Below are 23,795 nucleotides of genomic sequence, written 5' to 3'. Positions count from 1 at the left end.
AAAAAAAAACTATCCGGCCTTTCATGATCGACGAGGGACGTTAGAAAGTCATCAATGTGTCAACAATTGTAATATTATTACGTTTAGCTGTTAAGGATGATAGAAAAAATATGCTACACGACTACGCCTACTAATATTATATGACGGAAACGTCACATTTAGATACGAGGCCAAAAACTAGCACATTTGAGATGCATCGTAAAAACTATGTTTGAATTTTATAGCGGTAAAACACGAGTTCGAAATTAAGCTCGATGATTGATTAATATGCGGCTCTGATTGTAGAATTACAGAAATATAATTTGATTCGTCGTTAATCTAATCGGACAAAAACCCGGAGCGTAGTGTCGACGGGGTCACCTTACTGCGCCATTTGTAACATCGGCTCTAGCACAATTTGTTATTGCTGAAGTTTCTACCGTGTGTTAATGATAAACGACTCCAAAAAAATACACAACTAAATATCACAATATTAATTTTATACTGAAAAATAACTTATTAAATGCAATACACAAATCGTAAATATTAATTTAATAGATTGAAGATACTAGGCCATGAAAACTATCGATAAGGAAAAGCCTTCATCGTAATAAGGCGACAATACAAATGCGAATATCGTAATTGTATTCAGCATTCACGTGATAATAACATCGATAACATTCAAGAAATAAATATAGTAGCCAACTTAATTATGCAAATTGATGTTATTGCACTTGATGCAGATAAAGAAAAGTTCAAAGTCAAGGTGAACGTAGATGGTATGAAAACGAAGTTAAATAATAAAAAAAGTAACTGCTACGAGAGAAATATAATAGGCATGATGACAAATTTTTAAATTCCTTTGTATGATGTAGGTATACGTCTATTTTATATGAAAAATTATTAATTTTAAGAAAATGCGAAGTTTTTTTATCAAATAATTGCATTTTTCTCTGTCCACTTTGAATCCGGCGCGAAAACGCTTGTCAGTGTCATGTCGTCACTTGTGACGTCACGACTGAAATTACAAGACGCAAGTAAACAACGGTCGTGCAATAATTAAGTTTTTTGTGTTATTAAATATGAATTCGAAAGGGCATAGGTGTTGTGGGGTCCCCCAGTGTAAGAACACATCCAAAACAACTCCGGATAAGTTATTTGTGTACGTTCCTCACAATAAAAAAATACGAAACAAGTGGCTTAAACTTGCAAGGCGAGATTCAAAAGCAATATTGCCCAGGGTACATCTTTATTTTTGTGAAGATCACCTTGATGTAAGTTATTACATAGTTCTCTAGATTCTAGCATAGTTTATAATGTAAATAACTATTTCGAGGTTAGGTTTCATCTCTCATTGTTTTTTAATTAAACTAGTATACTTACATGGAAGTTTTAACATTTCTAAATTCAGCTGAACAAAAATCTTTATTTGATGCCAAAAACTTTCCCAGCATTATGATATCAATTCTAGGCAAATTAGCGCTGTTTGCCTTGATAAATCCGGGCTCCATAACTCGTGTTATAAACAATTAATTAATTAAAAACAAAGATCGCAGTGGAAGTTCACAATAACGAAATGTGACGTTCGCGCGCTTTCGCGCGAGTTGTTTTGAGAAATGACGTCACGAGCTCTGATTGGTGTTCAAGATATCATGGCGGATTGCCTTATTTCGTAATTTTATTTTATAAAAATACATATTAATCATATTATTAATAAAGAAAACAATGCGCGTTTTATATTCCAAGCTTCAAGTTTAATTTAATAAATATATTATTTTAATGATTTTTGATTACTGTCATCATGCCTATTCTCGGAAAGATGGAGGTTTTACAAAAGCGGTAAGTTAACTTCACAGACGGTTACATAAGTGTTGTGGAAATTAAAACGAATGTCGTCAAGTTCCTGACAGTTAATGAGTCATTTCATGGACACAGAATATAAACGGTGAGAATCATCGAGAATTTCAATGACTTCCTTACGGTTCCTATCTGTTTTAGCATCGCTTTGTGACAAGGCTTGATGAAATGTAATACATATACCTTCAGGCTAAAGTTTCGATATTACGGAACTGTTTTAGCCGTCTTACAAAATTTCTTATTCTTTTCGTTAAAACATGAGCTACAAGAGAATTTGGCGTGTTTTTGCAATACCTGCCAGTTTCTAACAATTTTTTTTAGTTACTTAATCTGTAGCTGGAAGATTTTGTTTTTACTTTATTAGTCACTTTTTAAGAACTCTTCTTTAAAATATGTATATTGAAAGTTAAAGTTATTCAGATTAGCATAGTGAATTACAGCTAGCTTATTAAATCAGCATTCCTTATAGGTATTGGAAAAATCGAAAATCGATCTCAGTGGCGTGCACTTGGAGAGGCCTATGTCCAGCAGTGGACTGCTATAGGCTGATGATGATGATGATGATGATTGGAATAACAAAGAGGTGGTGATCATTGCTTATAGTAACATAAATATAAAACAAAGACCAGATAATATATTCAATGGATAAAGCCGGAAGGCTAAGCACAAGGTGCTAGGCACACCTGCCTTATAAGCACACTAATGCGACGCTCGCTCTAACCATTCTAGGCTTCTAGCACATTTTTTTTCTAAAATATATTTGCTGTTATCCTAGGCTGAAACAATGAAGCTATAAATCTTTAGTGTTCCTGGTTCAAGGCCCTCATTTGCTAGTATCCTAAGTACAAAACAGTTACTAGAATGATTTCAGTTAATAAAGCAAACACTAATGCAGTAGATACGGAGAATGGCAAACATTTTAAAGAAGACCACGAGGAATGGTTTACAAGAATCGAAGATAATTTAATAAATGAGAACAGAACTGTTAATGATATTGAGAGAATGTTAACGAGCAATAATATTAACTTGTGAAACGATGAATGTTTAATGTGCAATTGCATGAGTATGATCATTTAATGATTTAATGACTAATGAACTTTGAATTGCATGTAAATATGAACCGTGGCCTCGCGTCAGACAGTTATTAGTTTCAGTATTTACTGGCAAACAGAAACGTGGGTGCTAATTAACAAAAGGAAATAAGATGCAGCTGATGACTTAATTATATCTAATTAATTCCTTATGAAATCAGATTTTCTCGTTACTTCACTGTATTACTGTCAACAATGTTTCCTAGTTTGTAGTGAATTACGTGACGTATATGGAAAATATGGTGGTATTTCTCATAAAACTACATTAGTCATATTATTTACTTCAATGCAGATAAATCGGAATAACCATGAATTATGCATACACTTGCATGTATTAGCAATAATTAGTCCGGAGGAATTACTACCAGGAATCATCGTGAAATGCCTTTTGGTTTAAATGAAAAAGTTTTGGAACTGAAATAGCATGGAACATAACCGTTTCTGCTTGGAAAAAAATCTCAAAAAACACGTAGGTAGTAGTTATTCGGTACCGGTTTCTTTTTATTATAAATGCCCTAAAAAACCGACGGCAGATACGTAAAAAATACGAACCGCACCTTCTTTCATACAATGAGTCCCCCAAGCGAAAGGGCGACATCCATTGTTGAAATTTCCAAAAAAAAAAAAGGAACTTCTGTTACGGCCGGCGCACTATGGGACGAACCTGTGCGTTTCATCTCAAAATTCTGTAACTTTTTTGTTTCTCGATATTTTGCATTGAAATTTTGTGTATGTACGTCTGAATAGTTATGCTATTAGATAAATAAATCGCTGCAACTTTAAATAATAGATTTATTACGGAAAAAAAAGTCAAATATAAAATTTTGAAATTTTTCATACAAAAATTAAATGAAATCGTTATAATGAATTATTTGCTTACGTTACATTACAAAAAAAATATTAAGAAGTTAATAAAAAGATTATGGCATAACTTTAAACAAAAAAAAAACATGAAATTTCTCATCACTTGCCAATATTTAAAGCCCTTTAGCTTCGTCAAGTAGTTCTTTTGGTATCATAGTAGGTACTGTTTCAGTTTAAGCTAGATATATAGGGGTCAGAAGTATACAACAACAAGTGCAGAAAGTCTTCCATTGTGGCAGACCTGGAACACTTTCTAGCGTGTGATTGAACCGATATTTCTAATAGTCTTTATTACGCGTCTTGAGCATCTGCCGATAATTGGACTATTAATAAAACTGCAAAATGTTCTTTTATTTTGATACCATGTATAAGAATTTTGTGACTGAAGATGGCATATAGTATAACTGTGCGGTCCCCAGCGCATAGTCACCAAACTTAACTGCGTTTACAGAAAATCCCGATGACATGGTTTCTGCAGAACATTGATAGTTTTGGAAAAATCTCCTTGCCGTATTTCCGTCACTGCTATTTCCAGAACCTTGACGAGGTTTATCAATGTTTAAAGCCAAGCAATTTTCGGAAAAGAGTTTGAACGTACTTCTCTTTTTCTTTAATCTTCTTATTCTCTGGAGTCGATGCAGACCACTTTAGAACAAATCGTAATGAAATTTTATTTGATACTTTGCATAACCATTTTCACATCTGTTGATAAATGAAAATTGTCCAACAAATATTTTTCAATGTCTGAAGTACTTTTCCCGCTTATTATCTGAGCACATATTGCGTCGAAAACAAACGAATTCACTCATTTTTAATTTTATTATATTGCAGTTAGTCACACAAAGAAAATATTCGGACACATTGATGAACATGCTGAAAACCCGAGTATTTATAGGACGCTAGTTTTAGTAACTTGTGAAAAACCAATGAGAAAAATGATAAGAATAGTTCTCACTTAGATAAAAAACTATGCAACATGATTTTTATCATATGTACATGTGGTTAGAATGTTCACTGCAAAAAAAAATATCATGAGAAAAAATATTTTGGTCCATATTTCGGCTTCTAGCTCGAAATGGCGCAGTAATGACGCAGGTTTTTTTTATTTCCCTGTAACACTGAATAAGTAAAGTATCTTAAAATGTCATTAACTCGACACCGGGAGCCACCGATAACAACAAAACCTCCACTTGAAAATTAGAAAGACGTAAAATTTCCTTATGACGTTTAAAAATTAAATAAAAAAACAAAAAAATATATATGTCATAAAAACATAACGGAATCGTAAATAAGAGATCTTAAACTATTCAAAAATGTATAATACTAATATATTTCCTTGAAAGATATAGAAAATATCTCAAGTTGAACTTCTATAACGAGTAGTTTAGTTAATATGAAATATTCAACGTATGAAGTTTGAATGTAATTTTATGCAAATAAAACATTTTTTTTATTTTTTTTTACTTCGGTTTCGGATAGGTCTATTATTAATGATTGTAAAACAATCAAAACAGTTTCAGTAACACTACCTTTGTCTCAACCATTTTTGAGACGGAAAATACTGTTTGGTCCCATAGTGCGGCGTGGTAGTTTTTTGGTTTATCCCAAAAAAGCGCCAAAATGCTGGCGTTGCTTACCGAGAATTACTAACTTAGCAGAATAAAACACTAAAACCGTCCTGGGGCCCGACGGAGCTGTCTCCGTGTCGGGGCCGCGCGCATGCATGGTGTTTTTGGGCCGAGGTCGGGAATAATCACCTCGGTCGGTGGCGTAACATAACTTCTCATCTCCCGTCAGCGCCGTGGTCAGCTCCTGGGCGCGGTCCACGCACTGCACATCCTGGGCATGGTTCACTCACAACACAACATGATCACTGGTCGCGGCTCCTGTCACGCACACACTGTGTCACTGTCACCGGGTCGCGAGAGCGGCGTGCGCGGTGCGCTATCAACGCCGATGCATTGGCGGCGCGGTGCGCGCGGTCCCGGGCGCGCAACAGCTGACGGGAGGGCACCCCGCGCCCCGCCCCGGCCCGCGCGCGCAGCCGGTGCGTGCGCCACACCCCTCCCCCGGCCCGCGAGCCCTCCCCACCTCTAATCCATTATTTACGGACGGCCGACCGGTTTCAGGCGCGTTCGTTCTGCCCGCCGCTTCACGACGATCGTTCAAATTTAATGCCCTTCCTATGTCCGGCCTCTAATGCGATAAGATTACGGTCGGAGAGCTGTGGAAGCCGCTGCCCTGGAGCCGCCGCCGCACGGATCGCCGACGTCGCGCTCGACGATATAATTAACGAGAGCCGCGCAATACTGCAACAACTAAATCGCTGCACAGACGTACAGGAGCTCGTTAACTGTGATACAAACACGTGATTGATATGACAGCAGCAAGGTGAACGAACTAAAGGCAGGCATCGGCTGGCACAGAAAGCACTAAAACCAAGTCATATTTTGTAAGCCACAAATACACTTTTGAAGCAGTAAATCACCGCACCGAACATAAAAATGCAGTAAAAATAGAATTGGAAAATGTATCAAGTAACTCTTCGCTAACAACTTGCATATTCCCTTATTGTTATATTTCTGTATAGCCAAGCTGAGAGTTCTCTACAAACACTTGAGAATGCAGGTTCGAGGCACAAAAAGTTTTCACGGTTGACCCCCTCTCGCGGGCCAAGTTTATCTTAGCATTTATCTTATTTCCGTGAAAACAACTTAAAAAGTTATTCCTTATTTTCCAATTCCGAGAATATTCTTAACTCTCGTGCCAGTTAAAATGCTGAACATTTCAAGTGTGCTACCAACTGACGTTACTGTTATGATATGAAACCAGCAAAATATAAGACTTTAATTGAATCGAAGTCATAGGCTTATTTAATAATAAACAGCTGGATCCCACCGACACTTATAAGTCAACAACGATTTATCAGTAATAAGATTAGCCACCAAACATCTTCTGGACCTCAGCGTTCGGAGTAATAGAAGATAATTTAGTCAAAGCTTGCAATACGATCCAACTAAGTTGCACAGCGACCGAATTTTATGTTTCGAGTTTCTCTGGTAAAGAATGGCTAAGGTAATAAAATCGATGCGGGGGCGTTAATGTAAATTTAAAGTCGCGTAATTAGATCAAGTATATAAAAAGGTTTCTGTAAAGGACCACCACGGAGATGTGTCCTCGTCAATCATCTCGTGTTCTAGAACATCTAATGCGAGACATTAGATACAGTAAAAAGGACAGCAACGCACCACGGATGGGGGTCCGAGGCGCGCAGCCGGAGGGTAGAGCGAGTGTTTCATTACACGTTTCTCCGTAACATTAGCGCCAGCCGAGTGGCTCTCGAGATACTCCGGGCTCCACTTTCGGCGGACAGCCATAGAAATCACGTAGTTCGCGGAACTTTGTTACCTGTGGTGCGCCGGCAGCGCAGCGCGCCAAGGTGAACGTTCGGGCCAAGGACGAGTCGGCGGCGGGAGGGGCCGCCGCCCTCCCGGCACCCGCTTCTCCCCCGAGCTCGAGTAAAAACGCTCCGAACCTTCGAACGCGGCCGGTGCAACCCAGCAAAAAAAGGGCCCGACGGAACAAATAGAAAATGTTCGGGTCCAACAAAAAAAGAATACAAATAACAGGGGTCTCGGGTAACAGAACTAGTTAGGTTCTCTGGGTGGATGTCGAAATAATGTAGAGTTCGCATGTCACCTGCGCCTACGCAGACGGGTCACGCACCGCGAACGCGCATGCTCCTATGATGTAATAGACGAATGATAAAAAACGGCTAACGGAAGAGGCGCGGAACCGGCCGTATCGACGACGACGGCCCACTAATCACCTGGCACGATAGTTATTTTATAATTTCACAGCTACAGCGAACCGTCGAGGATATTAATATTCTAGAGATGACTATCTCCGCTTCAATTATTCATGCGTCTCCTTGCTTATTCGTGATGCGTAAGCGTTGAACTTTTTCCATGCGAATTAAAGGAAGACTAGGAACGATAAAATACCAGGACCGCTTCCTAGGCGTTGTGCTCTGACCGGTTCAGCTGCGCATTGTAATAACTTCCCCACCAGAAAAACTTGCGCTAGCTACAAAACACGTCCCACAGAATATTCTTTAACGACTCGCATTAGAAATGCCATTAACAGATAACATTTTTGTTCCATACAAGGGTAAAAACTAAACGAATACCAATCATCGTGGTGCCGGTTACATCAGGGGAAATAATTATTAGCTGCGATGTTCTGCGGCAATAATATATTTGATCGTTGATTGATCGACTTCCTATCGATTGTCACGAGACAATAGATGTGTCGGTGTGTGCGGTTATGTGACCGGTCTATTGGTCATATTACATCACCGTACATAAATAGAATCTCCTGGAGCCGCTCGTACTTGCGTACAGCGCGTGCAAGGAGGCGTAACTCTCTGTACTCCTCTAGCCAACAGCACCGAACGAGAGAGAAAGGGACGAGGCAGTGTTACAGTTAAGCAGGAACTCTATTTATATGCAAATATAACCTCGGAGTCGACACCTGTTTGCGTATTCTCAGCGCTCGCCGCGTCGCTTTGTGGCAACACTGTCTCCGTGGTATCCTTTAGATTATGTTAAACCAAATCAACTTTGCGTACAATCCATGTATGCCATCATAAAGAATGACCCTTATTACAAAGACATAGAGCTTAGCCGCAACTGGGTATGCGTCAAAGTATCCTCGTCATCCAATACCTGTGCCTTTGTCGCTTCCCTCTTGTTTTCCGACCACTTTTTAATCTTATTGTTTTGGGCTGCATTATGAGATTTGTTAAGTAAAATTAATTACGAGTTTCACTCGAAATCCTCGTCACGTTCCAATGAATGACGTGATGGTATGGATCTCGTTAAAAGTTTGAGAATTAAAAACAAAAAGGCAGAAAAGATATAGATTCAAAACGGCTGTTTGCGTAATGCTTGACAAAGCTGTGCATTAGAATCAAATGATAGTAGGGCAGAGCGGTATTGAACTCATCTATCACGGCGGATTGCTGAGTACATCACTCGAACGATAAATAGATCGTATTTGAGGACGGGATTATCGAATCACCGGATCCGCTGATGTGTTTCGAAAACGTGAGAAAAAAGTAGATTTCTAAGCACGGTCTATCCGGAGCACGGAGCACTGCTTGAAATTTTTTATTGATTTTGTAACGGAGGGAGCTTTTAGCTAAGTCAGATAAAGGATGTTTAATTTCGCAACGTCCGCCGTATTTCCCTTGTGGTTATGGTGTCACATCTTTCCATTACTGTCATATATCTCCCTCCCACACTGGCGGGGTAAAGAGAAGAAGTGGAGCGGGTGTACGAGCTGTCCATTTATCATACTCGGCCGAGCAGTCCCTGAGTGCGTTCCTGTGTACGTCTGCCGGCAAAGATACGTACTTGCTGCTTGTTTTGTTTACACGTGTTGCGACGTTCGCAGCGTCTGCAATGCACATTATGACTGCAGATTCGTATTAAAGGTTCTTTATTGAAATTGTAATCGGAGTCCGAATGAAACCAATCTCTGTTGGCATTGTTTTTGTGTTTCATGAATCGGTTTTGATTGAAGCTTCAAATTGCATACTTTAAGGGAGCATGTCATAAATTGAAAGACCGAATTCAAAATCATCAAGATAAGGACCTAATTTGTCAAAAGGACGTCCTTCACCTCAAAGACCTCATTTCACTTATCTTGGAAAGCGAAATCTCCGATAGAATCGCAAACAATTTCCTTGCGTGTTGTGAAAACGTTTTCCTATGCAAATGTGACACATTGGCACCTGAGCCCGAGTCGGCAGCGTAATACTGCACGACGCGATCGCATCGCGACACACCGGCGGCCGGGTGCGTCGCCCCAAGCGTCCTTCCTTGCCCTTTGAAACAAGCCATGTATGACATTGCTGTACAGTTTTCGTGATAAGTTTCAATAGAAAATTATGTGATTTCAAATGGTTCGCTGTTTTCGCGATGATTTGATTTTGCTCTCTACAACTTTATTTTTGACCGAATACATTTGGGGGTTTATTTTTTGTCATAGCACCTTTATGAGTAAAATTAAAAAAATTCTATGAGGATTTGAGGCAAACATTTTATCAAGCTTTAATAGGTTGAATTGAATCGTACCTTGGAACTAACGTTTGAATTACGTACTGCTTATTGTATGTTCCTAATTCACGTAGTATAACTGGAACGTCTATCGCGTTAGGTGGGAAACTTGCAATAGTTAAATGCAGAAACAGTTCGCTAACCAGTCGCCTATAAGGTCCATTAAATAACTCGTTGCCCTCAGTTGACTTTAACAACTTTAACGGGAGTATAAACAGCTGATAAAATCTCCTACAGTTTTATTCCCACGCTACGGTACTAGTTGCAAAAATAAGTGGCTAGTTATGTATAAATTAAAAAATATTAATGCACACACAATCACAATCAATTGCACAAGGTTCCAAAAAATCAAAATCAAAGTCTATATCTTATTCAATGAAGCTCAAATTTCATAAATTCTATTTGTGAAATCTTCATAAAAGTTCAAAGACAAACAGACAGAGCTTGTATTGAAGATATTTTATGGCCGTAGACTCATGCGTGTCCACCATCGTGTTGCATTTCTGCGATTCCATTACCCGCAGAGTAAAAACCCATCGTAAATAACTTATGGAACATTCTACTAAACTAGATCTAACGCGCAGATAACATTAACAAGAAAAAACTTAAACCATACAATTAAATTGTTTAGTTGTTTAAGAGTGAACAAGTTAGTAATTTCGCAGCTGCTAAGATATGAAGTTAATAAAGCTGTATTTACGCCTCCTGTGGCCTTACTACAAAAACTTTAACCACTGTTTTACACTTGTCTAAAAAAAATGTGGCTCCAAAATGAACCATATGTCAACGTCATAATTTGACATTTTTTTAGACAAGTCTTAAACTGACGTTAAAAAGTTTTTGTGGTAAGACGGTTAGTGTTTCCAATACATTTAAAAGCTGCATCGAAACATAAATACAGTATCGTGTGTAGTAGTAATGTAATAATGCAGTAACGAGCCACGTTTTATGTCACTTAATTACGTTTTAGACGTACAATTATTCATGTCAGTTTAACACTTTGATGCATCGAGCACGCAGACCTGTCGACTGCAACTCATTACGACGAAGACTCAATAATTTGTGTCGGTGCACCAATTATTCGTGTTATCTTTAATCAAATAGAGACGGCACTCCGCCGAGGTTGTTAAGGAGTGCAAATTTAATCTGTAAACTCCGGTAGTGGAGTGGCAAAGACGCGCTTTTTGCCTCCGTTCGGCCTGTAACGCAATAATAAAATCTTGCACTTTGATGTCTGAAGACGGGCGGCGGCCGCAGAGGGTGGAAAATCACCCGAGGCGTCTTGCCTCACGACGGCGTTCAATTTCAAAGTCAGAGGGAGCATCGCGACGGAAGGCGGCCTTAAACTGGAGTGCGACGCCTCGCCGCTCTCTGACCTATAAACGCCATCCGTAAGACGCTTGTCTTCATATCCCCGTAAATATTTTGTTACTCTTCCTTCCCATATAATATTTATGGGATAGGGACCTCCACTGCGATTAGAATGTCGTTTCTTGGCAATATTGAGGACTTTATTTCCCCTATTCCATATGGATGTTTGCATAATTTAGGTGGAAAAGTATGGAGTTGCATCAGGAGGAATTTCTGAGGAGGTGGATTATTTGCGTGAGGGGTAAGGGTCATGCTAAGCTTGATGGCGCAAGACAAACGTGCAAACACAACGCATAGGAACTGAACAGCCGGCTCGCCCACACACAGCGCTAATGTTAATTAAAACGTCGTGACCCTTCGAAACGTGTTCAGCAACATTTTTCAGGCTTGATAAGGTTTAGGTCTATAATTTTATTGAATCAGAAAGATCTGAAATGAATGCCGACACAAAATCGGACGTTAATATTACTGATCTAGAAAAAAGACATCAACAACATCAACTGTAACTTTATACGACATCAACACTAAATTGGCAGCGAATTGACCAATACATGACCTAACGAAATAGTATTACTAGAACAAGTGGTCAGATAACATAATAAATGGAGGTACATTGAAAAGAGCTTCGGCAGGAAGGCGCGACGGCATTGCGGCGTCGCGTCGGAGACAATTTTCCAATCAATCGGGCACTGGTCCGCCAGTTGTCACTCCAATTCCTATTGCTGACAACTATGATAGGCAGTAATCGACACGTAATATCAATATTCTACTCGTCTATATCAATAAATTCCTTGATTACAGTGTAAACGACTGATTGTTGCAGAATAAGAACCACTTCGTTAAACCATGCATTACTAATGGTACAATAAATAGTGCACTTACTCGAACATTTAAGCGACACAATACTGAACTTTAAACGTGCATTTAACATTTTCTAGCCGCTCGGAATAACTTTGTAGCGAGGACATTCGCTTTATTTTACACAGACATGCAATATTAATATATTTAAGTTAAAACCTTTTAATATTTATGCGAGGTATGCAAAACACGAGATGTTTTCTGTGTCAAACAACTGAATTAAAAGATTTCCTCCGACCGACGAAAGGAATATATTTAAAACCTTTAAAAGCCATTGAGCACGAAAGAAGCGGCGCAACAAACAAATGAAAACTACACTCGTTAGACTAAGCAGGAATTTTAACTAAAAAGGTAATTAATTGGCGTCGTTGTTATGCAAATTGCTGTGTATGAGAAAAACGATTCAAAACTAAAGTGAATAACGTTGAGAAAAATGTTGAACGAGCATTAATATTAATTTAATTAGATAGTAGCAAGGAGTTAATGACACACATTCATATTAATTAGGTGTAACGAGTGACTGCGGGCTGTACGTGAAATTTTAATAAATCTGGCAGCTTGGTGGAGCTTCACAAAGTGAGGCGACAAAAACTCCGTCTGCCGTCACTTTTTATCCCTTTCTCGTTTAGTCGAGAGTGGATAAGCGAATGGATTCGGGACCGTCCAATCCCATTATCAAATTGCTGGAATATTTTCTTTAGTTCGCGTCCAAATTGAAGAGGAATTAAAATCTGTTTCAGTAAATGGATCTCGGACTTTTTAAATTTTGGTACACCGTAACGTTTTTTGAGTATCCGTCAAACGCACCTTTTTATTTATTAGAAAATGCATCGCCAAACTAGACAGAAAGGTTTTCTTAAAAAATATTTAATTCATTTTATTTCTGTTAATCGTAACTTGTATTTGAGTACATCGATAAATCTAGCCCCAAGATGTGTATTATAGTACCGAATACGCCAGAAACTATCGTACATAAAACATATAACAGGCATGGCCGTTAAACTTTCATCAGCGGTAATTGCGTTGCATGAGTACGTGCGGTTGTATAGCCACAGAATATCGAACTTACAGAAGCTTTACTATTATTATCACTAAATATTATATTCTACATAAGTTCAGCTTCATAAATATCAAACGTAAAACTTAGTCTGTAATACTGTAATATTCACATTGACTCCAAACTATTTGAGAAAGTCCTGTGCTTTCAGAACTTTATGTTAAGACTACTAGGGTTTCAAGCCATTCAAAACTTTCCCTTTTAAAGTCAACTTCAACACACAGCAATCATTGTTCACCTTAAATGAAAATTAATTAAACTAATGTTTCTAATCACATTTCTTGAATGATCCTTCTGGCACTTATATCTATCTGTATAACGGAGACGGCTCCACCAAAGCTTGGTTCTACACTCCGGAAGTGTTCTCTCATCCACTGCCCTATTTATAAGCCAAGCTATAGCACACAGATAGCGTTTGTCGGCAAGGGAAATTTCGTGGCGAATACGCGTCATTTTCTCGGTATCATTAGGCAACTTTTGCGACCAAAAACGACAGAGAGCTCAACGACAAAAAAAGAAAATATCTCCGCGAAGCACCACTCAGTTCTCTCAGCCGGATATTCTGAAAATTCTACAAACATGGAAGGATGTACCGCATTAAAAGAGACATTTATTACTGGAAATATCTATCATGAAGGATTAAGATATGATCCGTACCAAATATCGCTGGAATCGGTTTAACTGCGGGAGCCGCGGATGTTATAATTAAAGTTGTAAAAATAGTGACTTATAACAAATTGATTTCACGAATGAAGGCATAAAGCAAATTTAGTCAGTTTGTTTATTTTTCATACTCAGTATTGCTTTAATTAGCGCCTTAATTAAGATCATGTGCCGAATCAAAAACGCGACGAGTGAAATGGAAATGTGAGTGGAAAAAAATGTGTCAGTTTTTTTCTTTTTTATACAAAGGAACCCTTTGGAATATCCAATTATAAATATTTAAAGTGTGTAAACGCAGTCGCTGGGGTTCTGTAATTCAATTCGTCGGTGTTGAGTTTCTTATTGACGTATCCATTAGGTATTATTCGAGTTCTAGGGTGGCGGCGCTCGGAATGTTTTCACAAGCTTCGCTGGAGATTTCCAGATGAATTTCGAAAGATTAGATTGGAGTAATGAGAGTTGCTGTAAAGTTACTGTTTTTTCGTTTGATTAATATAAAGCTTTCAGATATTGAATTTCGTTAGTTAAAATAAAGAGCAAATTGTATTTAAAAAAAGATAAAATATTGTCTATAATAACAGGACATTTTATCACATCCGATAGAGAAAACTTGCAAACAATGTGTAAACTGTAGACATTTCCTGAGTAGATCATCGAATTATGTCAAATTACAATTCACGTCTCGAATATCCGTTTCCGCTCAATTTGGCGATACACAGCAAACATGTCTAAACATAACTTATTGCATATATACGGAAGTAGATATGTAAATGTCGCCATATGTTATTTACAGTTAATCCAGTAAACAACTCTAGTCTTGTATAAATAGCTCTGAAGCGTAAAAAAAAAATGTTAATTCAAAAATACTAGAAGCTTTAAAATAAAGTTAAAATATATCCATGTTCAAAGATTATTTGGGAACACGGAAAGTTTAAACATACGAGGTTCAACTGAGGTTAAACGCTACGGTGCATCGAACGAATGCAACACACGCATGCCTAGGGATATACCTATAAATGTACTAGAAAATATATTAAAGCTTGTTTCACCACTTCTTTGTACGAGATATCTATTACTTTTTACAAGGAATATGATAGTTGAAATTTTGTGGAAGATAACATGAATTGAAACTCATCAGAGGATATTAGTAATAAATACAGAGACAACTTTAGTAAAAGATTTATAAAAAAAGCCAACAGTTCAAGAGAAAACGAAAGTGTTTACAGATGTCAACAATGCGAATGAACCCAAGAATGTCGATTGGAGTTTTTAATCAAAATTCTTTCGAAGCATTCCTGACAATGCTTTTGAGACGCAAGATGTCTTTTTATGTCTCATTTTAAAGCTTACTGCAGTAAAAATTGCTGTATCCTCTTTTGGATATGATTAATTGACCATATATATTAAAATCTATAAAACTAGTATTTAGATATATAGTTCTTCGTTCGTCGTGTCTCTTCGTTTGCTTATATGGCATCCTATACAGAGTATTTGATCTGCCTCGTAGATGGTTTCTGTTAGTTTGTACGAGTACTACGAATCTATTAGCCCCTTTGAGCAGCAAACAGTTGGAAAACCAGCTTTCGTCCCTAACGGACACGGCTAAGTTGCACCTTTGATCTTTTACTTGCATTCGAATCGAGCGTATACTAGTTCAGCTGTTCCCAAATGGGGTTCCGCGGAACCCTGAGGTTCCGTGATAGGCCCTCAGGGGTTCCGTGGAAAATTCAAGATATCTATATGGTAAATCGTTTCACTTTTGACAATATTAAATTATTATTCATTTTCAATTAAATTGTTTTAAATATTGCATTCCAAAATTCCATTTAGGCACCATGTGACAAGTGGCGGGGAAAGGCAACGGCAGCAGATAATTTAATTCCGTTTTTTACAAATTGTAGATTAACTTAATACCTCCAGGTCTTCGGCAATCGGCAAAAGTAGGTAGCGAGTCGGCCAAAAGTCACCGCATTTTTTGGGCTTATTTCATCGCCAGGATTATACGTTTTCATACATTTGACAGGACGTGAAATGACACGGCATACGAGTATTTCCGGTGGCTATTTTTAACATGAATCAAAGTGTGACATTATTTCCAATTTTTGCACCTCCGTGAATCCGAAAATTTCGCGCTCGCTTCGCTCGCGACTCCATGTTACGTGTGATGCTTTTATGTTCGTTTAATTGCTCAAGTATCCACAACACCGAAAAATTACGCGCTCTTCCGTCGAGGTTTCCTTTGATGTTTATTCTTTATTCCTCTGATTCAGATAAAGCAATAGCGCTTTCTTCGCTAGTTGCTTATTCATTTGCATTTGCTTTTTTGTGTGGATATTGTACTTTTTGAGACCTTTTTAAGTAAATTAATAAGGTCTCAAGTGGTTTTGTTTATTTTGTGTAGGTACTTAAACTAAAAAAAAATTCGCGCTCGCTTCGCTCGCGATACCGGGTACCACTGAATGTCTTTCAATGCTAGCGGGTGCTTGGAACTTCTTCTTTTAGTTAAAAAAAATCGCGCTCGCTCGCCTCGCACCTGTACAAACCCAATCTATTTCTTTTTGGGTTTACTTTGTCAGTCTTCAAACTGAAAACTATTCACATAATACACAAAGTCAAGGGCGGCTAAATTGTTTTCTGGCCCGTGTGGCAGCCATGCTACGCCTGAGTATACTGAATGTGTCTCTAACCATATAACCATTTGGTGCGCTACCACGCGCCACGAGCCGTACCTAAGTGAATTTACGTCTTTAGTTTACTTCTTACTTAAGCTAAGGTTCCGCCGAAAAATGGTGAGACGAAAAGGGTTCCGAAGCCAAAAGAATTCGGGAACCGCTGTACTAGTTTATAGTACACAGAACTTCTACTATTAGCTCAACTGATTAACATCTATACCTAAAACAATTTCGAGCTCCTCTTTAAGATCCTGTGGAATGAGAGTATCGGTTTCATCATAACCCAAGTTATAGTTGAGTTACCAATAGCACAAGTTTCATAATCAGAATCCATTGCGGTATGGCTGCGGTTTTACAAGTAGCTACCGACCTGAATCTAATTTAGTTAAAAAACCTTCCAACAAATTCAATAATGATGAATGCGTAGGCTTGTAGGTGTAAATAAACAATAGCGGCAAAGCCAAACCATAACCCTTCCCTGCACGAGTAATATAACTAATATGAAACCGGTAACCGGTTCTGTAATCCGAACGCGCGGCCGCCAACTTATTGAAGGGGGTTCGTGTTTGAGGAAGCGCCGTATCCAGTCAGATGGGATGTTTTGCTCAGACAGACAGCGGACCCGTATTATGACAGCCGAGCGAGAAATGAGACGTGTAAGATATTAAAGTTCTGCATTAGTAATGGTGATTTTCGGTGCGGATTAATGTTTGTATTAGTGTGGTCTTTTTGGAGACCACAGGCATTCATGCTACAAGTTTTATATTGACGATGTTATTACATGGTCAGATTTAATTGCCGAATTTATATCTTCTGTCAATACATAGCAATCAAAGATGAAACCTTCACACCAACCTTTCTCAACGTTACGGTAACTACTCCCGATGGTGAATTCCAAAACTTGAGATTTTAGGCAGTAAAATTTAAAGTCCTTATATCCCCAAAAGCGCACAGCCATCACACTTGTTACGTACCCCGAAGTTAACCTTTTTCGCGCTAGCTGAACCGGTCACGTAACCAGAGGCCGGTGGCTAGTGCGGGGTACATTCGAGGAAGCGGCTCTTTCTCACGGGGCTCACGCGCATGCGCCCGGCCACCGCAGACTACCCAACGTACCTGCAAACAAAAACCTACATGTTAGCTTATATTACTTTTACAATGTAAATTGCACGAGTATGGGATTGATTTCCATACAGTGTAAACAGCCGTTACTGGATAATAAGACCTGTTATGGCCGGAAAAAATGGTAGTTACAGCGTTGGGTACTATTACTAGAGCAATTAAGTGCAAGACCATAAGTGGCAAAAAACTAGAAATAAAATTGTGAGCATGGTGTTTGTAAGGAAGTGTCAACGAAAACAGGCCACATAACATGGTTTCCACAGGGTTTGAAATAATCAGTTCCGATAGGAGACAGGTTCGTCTAATGTGTCTGCGTCGACTTCCTACCCCGCATATCTGTCAGCATTAGGTGCACATCAAAGGCACCGTTAAAGTGGAGCTATTGAGACCGCGTATCGTGTTGGAAACGTACTTTGCATATTGCGTGGGTGTGTAAATGTATGTGGAATTAATCGTGCCGGTTTAAACTTTTTGCGTTGTCAGTCAGTCATTCCGTTTTTTCAGTAGTTTTTGCACAATCCATCTTTAAGACTTTTTCTATATTCGAAAAATCAACACAGACCTAAGAGAAACGAAAAATGTTTCGATATAAACGAATAAATAAAAGAAACATGATATTCATATTCGTTAGCATATAAAAATATTTCAGCGTTCATATTACAAGGCGACATTGGCAGACATTACTCACGTTTCGAAATATGCTAATGTATTTAAACAAAGTCATTGTCAAGATCGTACGGGCACACTGCCATATGTTGTTGTTGATGTGCTGAACTTGGGCTTTCATAACCTAATCATAATGAAGGCTAGTTTGCATTTCAATAGTTCAACCAGAAATCATGTTCTTAACAGACCTACAGAAGATTTTTTTCTTGATATGTTCCCAAAGTAATCATTGCTTATCAACTTCTTCAACAACATCAATATGAAGTTTCAATCCAAAGCTACATAAGAGGTTAAACCGAAAACTTTTCCTATAAACTTTTCCCTCTCATCTGGCGAAATCTGAATCAGCAAGTCCTTTTTGGTCCTTAACTCCGCGCACTTTAAGGTCACGTGTCGGCGGCGCGCAGGAAGCGAGCGCGTAGGAGGACGTTTAATACGGGCGAGGAAGCGCCGTGTCCGGTGCCGCACGACGTGTATCGGGGTTTGTCGCCTATACCTACATATTCACGTCTCACTTCGGTACTTAGGTGCGGTATTTACACAGGAAACTAAATGGCTTTCCAAAATTTTCGGCGGCATAAGACTGATGTTGATGAATCATGCGGTTATGTTACACACCCACGTGTGACACTTAAGTTGCGGAGCAATGACCGATGTGATCTTTGTATAGGCCATTTGCCTCTCTGTAGGTTTTCCCTTTTTGTACTTCATGAATCTGAATGAGTAAGTTTATGGATTGAGTTTATATACATTTTCTGCTTACTTTGTCAGTAAACGTTAAGATCTTCATCATTTATTTGAACTTGTGTAGGATCTAAATAACTATTGAGCTAGAACACATTCATGTCCACAGTCTCATTCAGCTCGACTGAAAGATTGAACTCCACGACACAATCCCTAAATAAAAAACAACAATCTGCAGTACAATCCCCACGAATCCCATTCCCATAGTCAACGAACTATTCAAGTTTATTCCCATTTCCGCGAACAGTACAAAAGCGAAATTCATACAAGCACGTGTTCTAGCTCATCTGTTATTGTTGTGCATTCCGCAAAATACTCTGAAAGGCCTTCATTGTACCTTTGTTGGATTGTAAACATCGATGGCTTGTTGGCGAACTGGTTGCTATCGCACGTAATTAAAGCCAGTCAAAACATTGAGGTGCGTGGGAGTGATGTAATAAAATCGTAAGTGTTACGTATGTATCGGTAATCTTGATTTTCTATTTGCGGGTACGCGTCATTGAACGGGTGTGTTGCTTTACCTGAAACTGAAACTTTGGGATGATTCACGTGATGTATGTGATACGCTTATATCTCTACATACATTACGGATTGAAAATATACAGGAATTGCTTTGAGGTTCTATTGATGTAATTGTTCAACCATCATCATCTTGAGTTTCACGTCCAACTTTGTCATTTCTTTCATTCATTTAAACATGATCTCAGTGATTTATACAGAAGCCTGTATCTTATAAATTCAGACTATTAAGTAACGTCCTCTATGCAATTCCTTCTCCCTAAATTATTAAATTAATAATAGGTTCCGACCATTGTCTATGATGAGAAAACGGATCAATTTCTACAGTACAGCAGGTTGTACGTAATCGTTTTAGGCGGCCCTGTGCCCTAAGGGTCGAAGGGAAATCTAATTATTGTGGCAATACTGCTCACTGGTCCGTTACAGACTTACAGGCTTTCAATTTTGTAACCAGATAAGATTTTTAATGTCTCTATTAGATCGCTGACAGCAGTCAATGCTTCGTATTGCGTTTATTGCCCATTCATCACTGTCGCAATGAATTAATGTATTTCATCGCGTGTGTAATTTACTGATTGGGCTGGACTCGGAGATGCAATAAGTTTTGTAATAATTTATACATAAGAATGGAAGATTTTTTTTACAAGGAGTAATGCATAGCTGAAAGTTTCTTTAGACTTAATGCAAGCATCTCAGTTAACAACTAAACCAGTCTTCAAAACCTTATCGCCAGCTTAACTACACATTTCTCTTCAAACCAACAACTGCATATCACAACCCATTTCTAGCTAACATCAAAACTCAAGCAAACCATATCTAAACAAACCCAAAGGCGAAGGGATCAGTAATAAAAAGGCTAGTAATAAAATAAACATGAGCTGCGGCGTTGCCGCTCAGCGTGCGCCTGCGATCACAATGGTACGAGGAGTCTCGGGTTCTCGACCCACCAGCTGTTTGTACCTGCGGTGTTTACCGATGCCTCTGCCCATGTGTTCAATAAGCAGTAATGGAAAATTTTCTAGTCCTCCGGTACAGAAATTTATACGAGGATCTGCTTCTATATTTTATATCCCTGCTTTGAATTCATACACCAAAACAAGCATAGACAGTTATTATCATTAATCCAACGAACGTGAGCCTTCAGTATTCAGTAATAAACAGTGTCATTATCATCCGATAACATTCAATAACTCAGCTGCAATTATCCTTAATTATCTTAATGGTTAGTTCGTTAATGTCCAATGTTTTTCGCCAGCCAAATTGTTGTTGCGGTTACTTATTGCAATAAAAGCTGCTACCAAAATGTCCACAAAAACCCACTGGCAGTGCATTAGGCTAATTAAGAACATTTTGTTCGACCAGGCCAAAGTAGATTAATTATACGAATATGGTGTGCGACAGTAAAACAACATTTAGAAGTAACTACACACTATTTGCGATATCGTTATTTCTCTAATGGTATAATGAGGCTTGTAAAAACCAGACATCATGCTCAACATGTGATCATTAGGTACGAAGAGAAAGATGAAGACTAAATAGACCTTTATCTGTACTTAATTTGAAAATGCTGTAACCGTAATAAAATATAATCAGAAGTTCTTATTTATAGACAGATAATATGTGAGAAAAATATTTGTCAAGATCAAAGCCCACACACTGTTCGAAATATCAACCGATTAGGTTAACGATGTGTACATATGTAGCAATTTATCTGATGATCTGTGAGTGATAGATGTGGATACGATATGTTAGTTTAAAAAATATCTTTTACATCCATCTCGTTAAATGAACTATTAATCTATCATCTACTAACATAAGGTGAGATAATAAAAATTATGTCAAACATGTCATTACTGCAAGTTTCTCTAGAATTGGAACACTGCTACACATGTGCTGTGCCAAGGACCTTTTTCTCAACGACAAAGAGTAATCGATCCGCGTGAAATTGATCCGTTGGATCCACAAGAGCGCTCGAGAAGCACGCACTGCGCATATACGCGGCGCAGGGCTACCATTCGTCAAGATTCAGCCTGACAGGCATATCATGTTAATGTCGGGTGTAGGTCTTAATAGAGCACTAAATATTTTATAGTTGATTGTGATGTTTTAGTTAGATAATCCTTCTTCTTTCGAGTCGATGACATGTCATATGAGACTACACTATGTCAGCCCAATATTCCGCCACAATCCTGTAAATAAAAAAATCAATGCATTGGTAATTGAAGTCCAAATTCAAAACTGAAGTTTGGAAATCACGTCTAAACTACTAAATGAATAGTTTCAATGTGTTCGTTGACCACAAACGACACAATAACCCATTTTCGAATCGAGTTTGACGGAGTAAGAGAAAGCGTCATACACATAGCCTGCTAACCCTACAACCGGCGCATACAAACCCCTCGCTCCTACTAGGGGACACTTAATCCCCTGTCTATTTCAAACACGTTTCACCTCATTCGTTTCGCGCACAAAAAACTCTCTTATTAGATTTACTAAGTCCCTCGATCGATCTTTGTTTGTGATTTGACAGGTTTTTTACAAGCCAAGAGAATGGAGTTACTTATTAGAAGCTTTGTTATGGCATTCGTAGTTTTTTTTTTATGAAACTGGTCTACAATAAAATAAATAGCTGCGGCAGGACGAATTCTAAAGAAGCCATTTCGAAATGTTGATAGGAACAATGGGTGTTTGAAAATGTAATTTAATTAATACGGTTTTTCTAACGACGTTGGATATGGTATAGCAATTTTTTCTTTATCAGTCCATGATAGTTGGATCATTGTTTTTATATAGCTGTAGTTATGCAGTAGGTTGTAGAACTCCATTCCTGAAGCAAATTAGCAAGAATATCATCAAATTAATATTGATGTCTATAATTAGATGTTATAAAAGAAATGATGCAGTCTATACACGTTGGTGGCGGCGCGACGCAATGTCTATGTTTTTACTCTGAATAAAAGGAATAGTGGCTCAGCTGCTAACATTCGCGCGACAGTCGTGAGAATCAATTAAGGGAAGTGGCCTCTATGGTACTCTAGACTCCAGACTACAATTCCGCAGTCGCCAAGTTTAGACATAGAACTTTTACTAGCAGATGCAACGCTAGTCTTTATGCCTCAGTATTTCGTGTACAGTAAATTATGAAAATAAGTAGTAGAATAGAAAATATTTAATTTTATCTCAGACGGCGTTATCGGCGAGGAAAGGCTGAGCACCTCCGAGTGATAAATGAAAATAGCCGGCGAGGGGGGGCGGTCTCCCGCAGTGCGTGCACACATGGCCTTATCGACCAGACGACGCGGCCCGGGGGAAAAGAGGTAGCGGTAAAGGGTTGACTAATGTGAATATTTATAACTGAAATTGATTGTTTTTACATGAACAGTTTAAAAACAGTACTTGATATAGGTTATTAGAGTTAACACCTAAAGATATAATTCAATTGAATCAAGTCTTCATTTCCAATACTCTTACTTCGATCCCAACAAGCATAGGTACTGCCATTCTTAGGATGCATCAGTTTATCAAATGTCTTCCATAAATTCATCATCAAAACCCATTAAAACCCGCTGTCACTCACGCATCGGGCCGCTTCTCTCTCGTCCGTAACACGCGCTCTCCTCCGCTTACAATAATAAGCGCGCACGCACGCGCCACGCGTCGCGTGTGACCGACGACTGCCGAAATAATTGTCCATTAACATCACATACTTGTGGGGGACCGCCTTACAAACACAGGATTAAAGATATGTATGTATCAATTACTTTGAAAGCTTCGTGGACCGTGGATACAAGACTTCCTCGAAAATTACGGGAGAAAGATTTGAACATTGTTATAAAGCATGGATAGATATCTCAAAAGATTTAATTACAGGAAAACAACATACATGACAGGCAATAGATGAATGTTTAATAGTCACAAAAAATATAGCTACAATAAAAGCTTAAATGCAAGTTAACAGCCTCTAAGATACACTAGAAGATGGATATGTGACGGTAGCTACAATACGAGACACTCAAATGGAACAGGTTTAAGTCATCAATCAGTTAGCCAGCTTATCTACAAAGCAGCAGCTGGTGACCTAATCTCCCTCATAGTAAACTGACGAAACAATATTAATGAATTGAGGCGAACAAACGACTATATCCCATTAGAATGATGTTCTATTCCGACTTCGAAAAAGTCGCGTCGTTCGTGTAAAAAGAAGACATAA

At 38.5% G+C, this 23,795-nt stretch overlaps 1 protein-coding gene across 2 annotated transcripts in view; it reads right to left on the bottom strand.

The window, feature by feature from the left end:
- LOC124632789 (zinc finger protein jing homolog) overlaps positions 1-23,795 on the bottom strand; it is a 130,705-nt gene that overhangs the window by 37,534 nt on the left and 69,376 nt on the right. The window contains exon 1 of one of the 2 annotated variants that reach the window (XM_047167753.1): positions 5,549-5,760. The exons of the other annotated variant lie outside the window; for it this stretch is intronic. Within the exon in view, the coding sequence (XP_047023709.1) occupies positions 5,549-5,568 (20 nt within the window). The 5' untranslated portion in view covers positions 5,569-5,760. Of the gene's footprint in view, positions 1-5,548; positions 5,761-23,795 lie in introns of those variants that run through there. 2 annotated transcript variants of the gene reach the window in all.

The sequence above is a fragment of the Helicoverpa zea genome, chromosome 8, assembly GCF_022581195.2.
Source record: "Helicoverpa zea isolate HzStark_Cry1AcR chromosome 8, ilHelZeax1.1, whole genome shotgun sequence".
NCBI lineage: Eukaryota > Metazoa > Arthropoda > Insecta > Lepidoptera > Noctuidae > Helicoverpa > Helicoverpa zea.
Note: the sequence above shows the minus strand (reverse complement) of the source record. Positions and strands in the feature narration are given on the sequence as shown.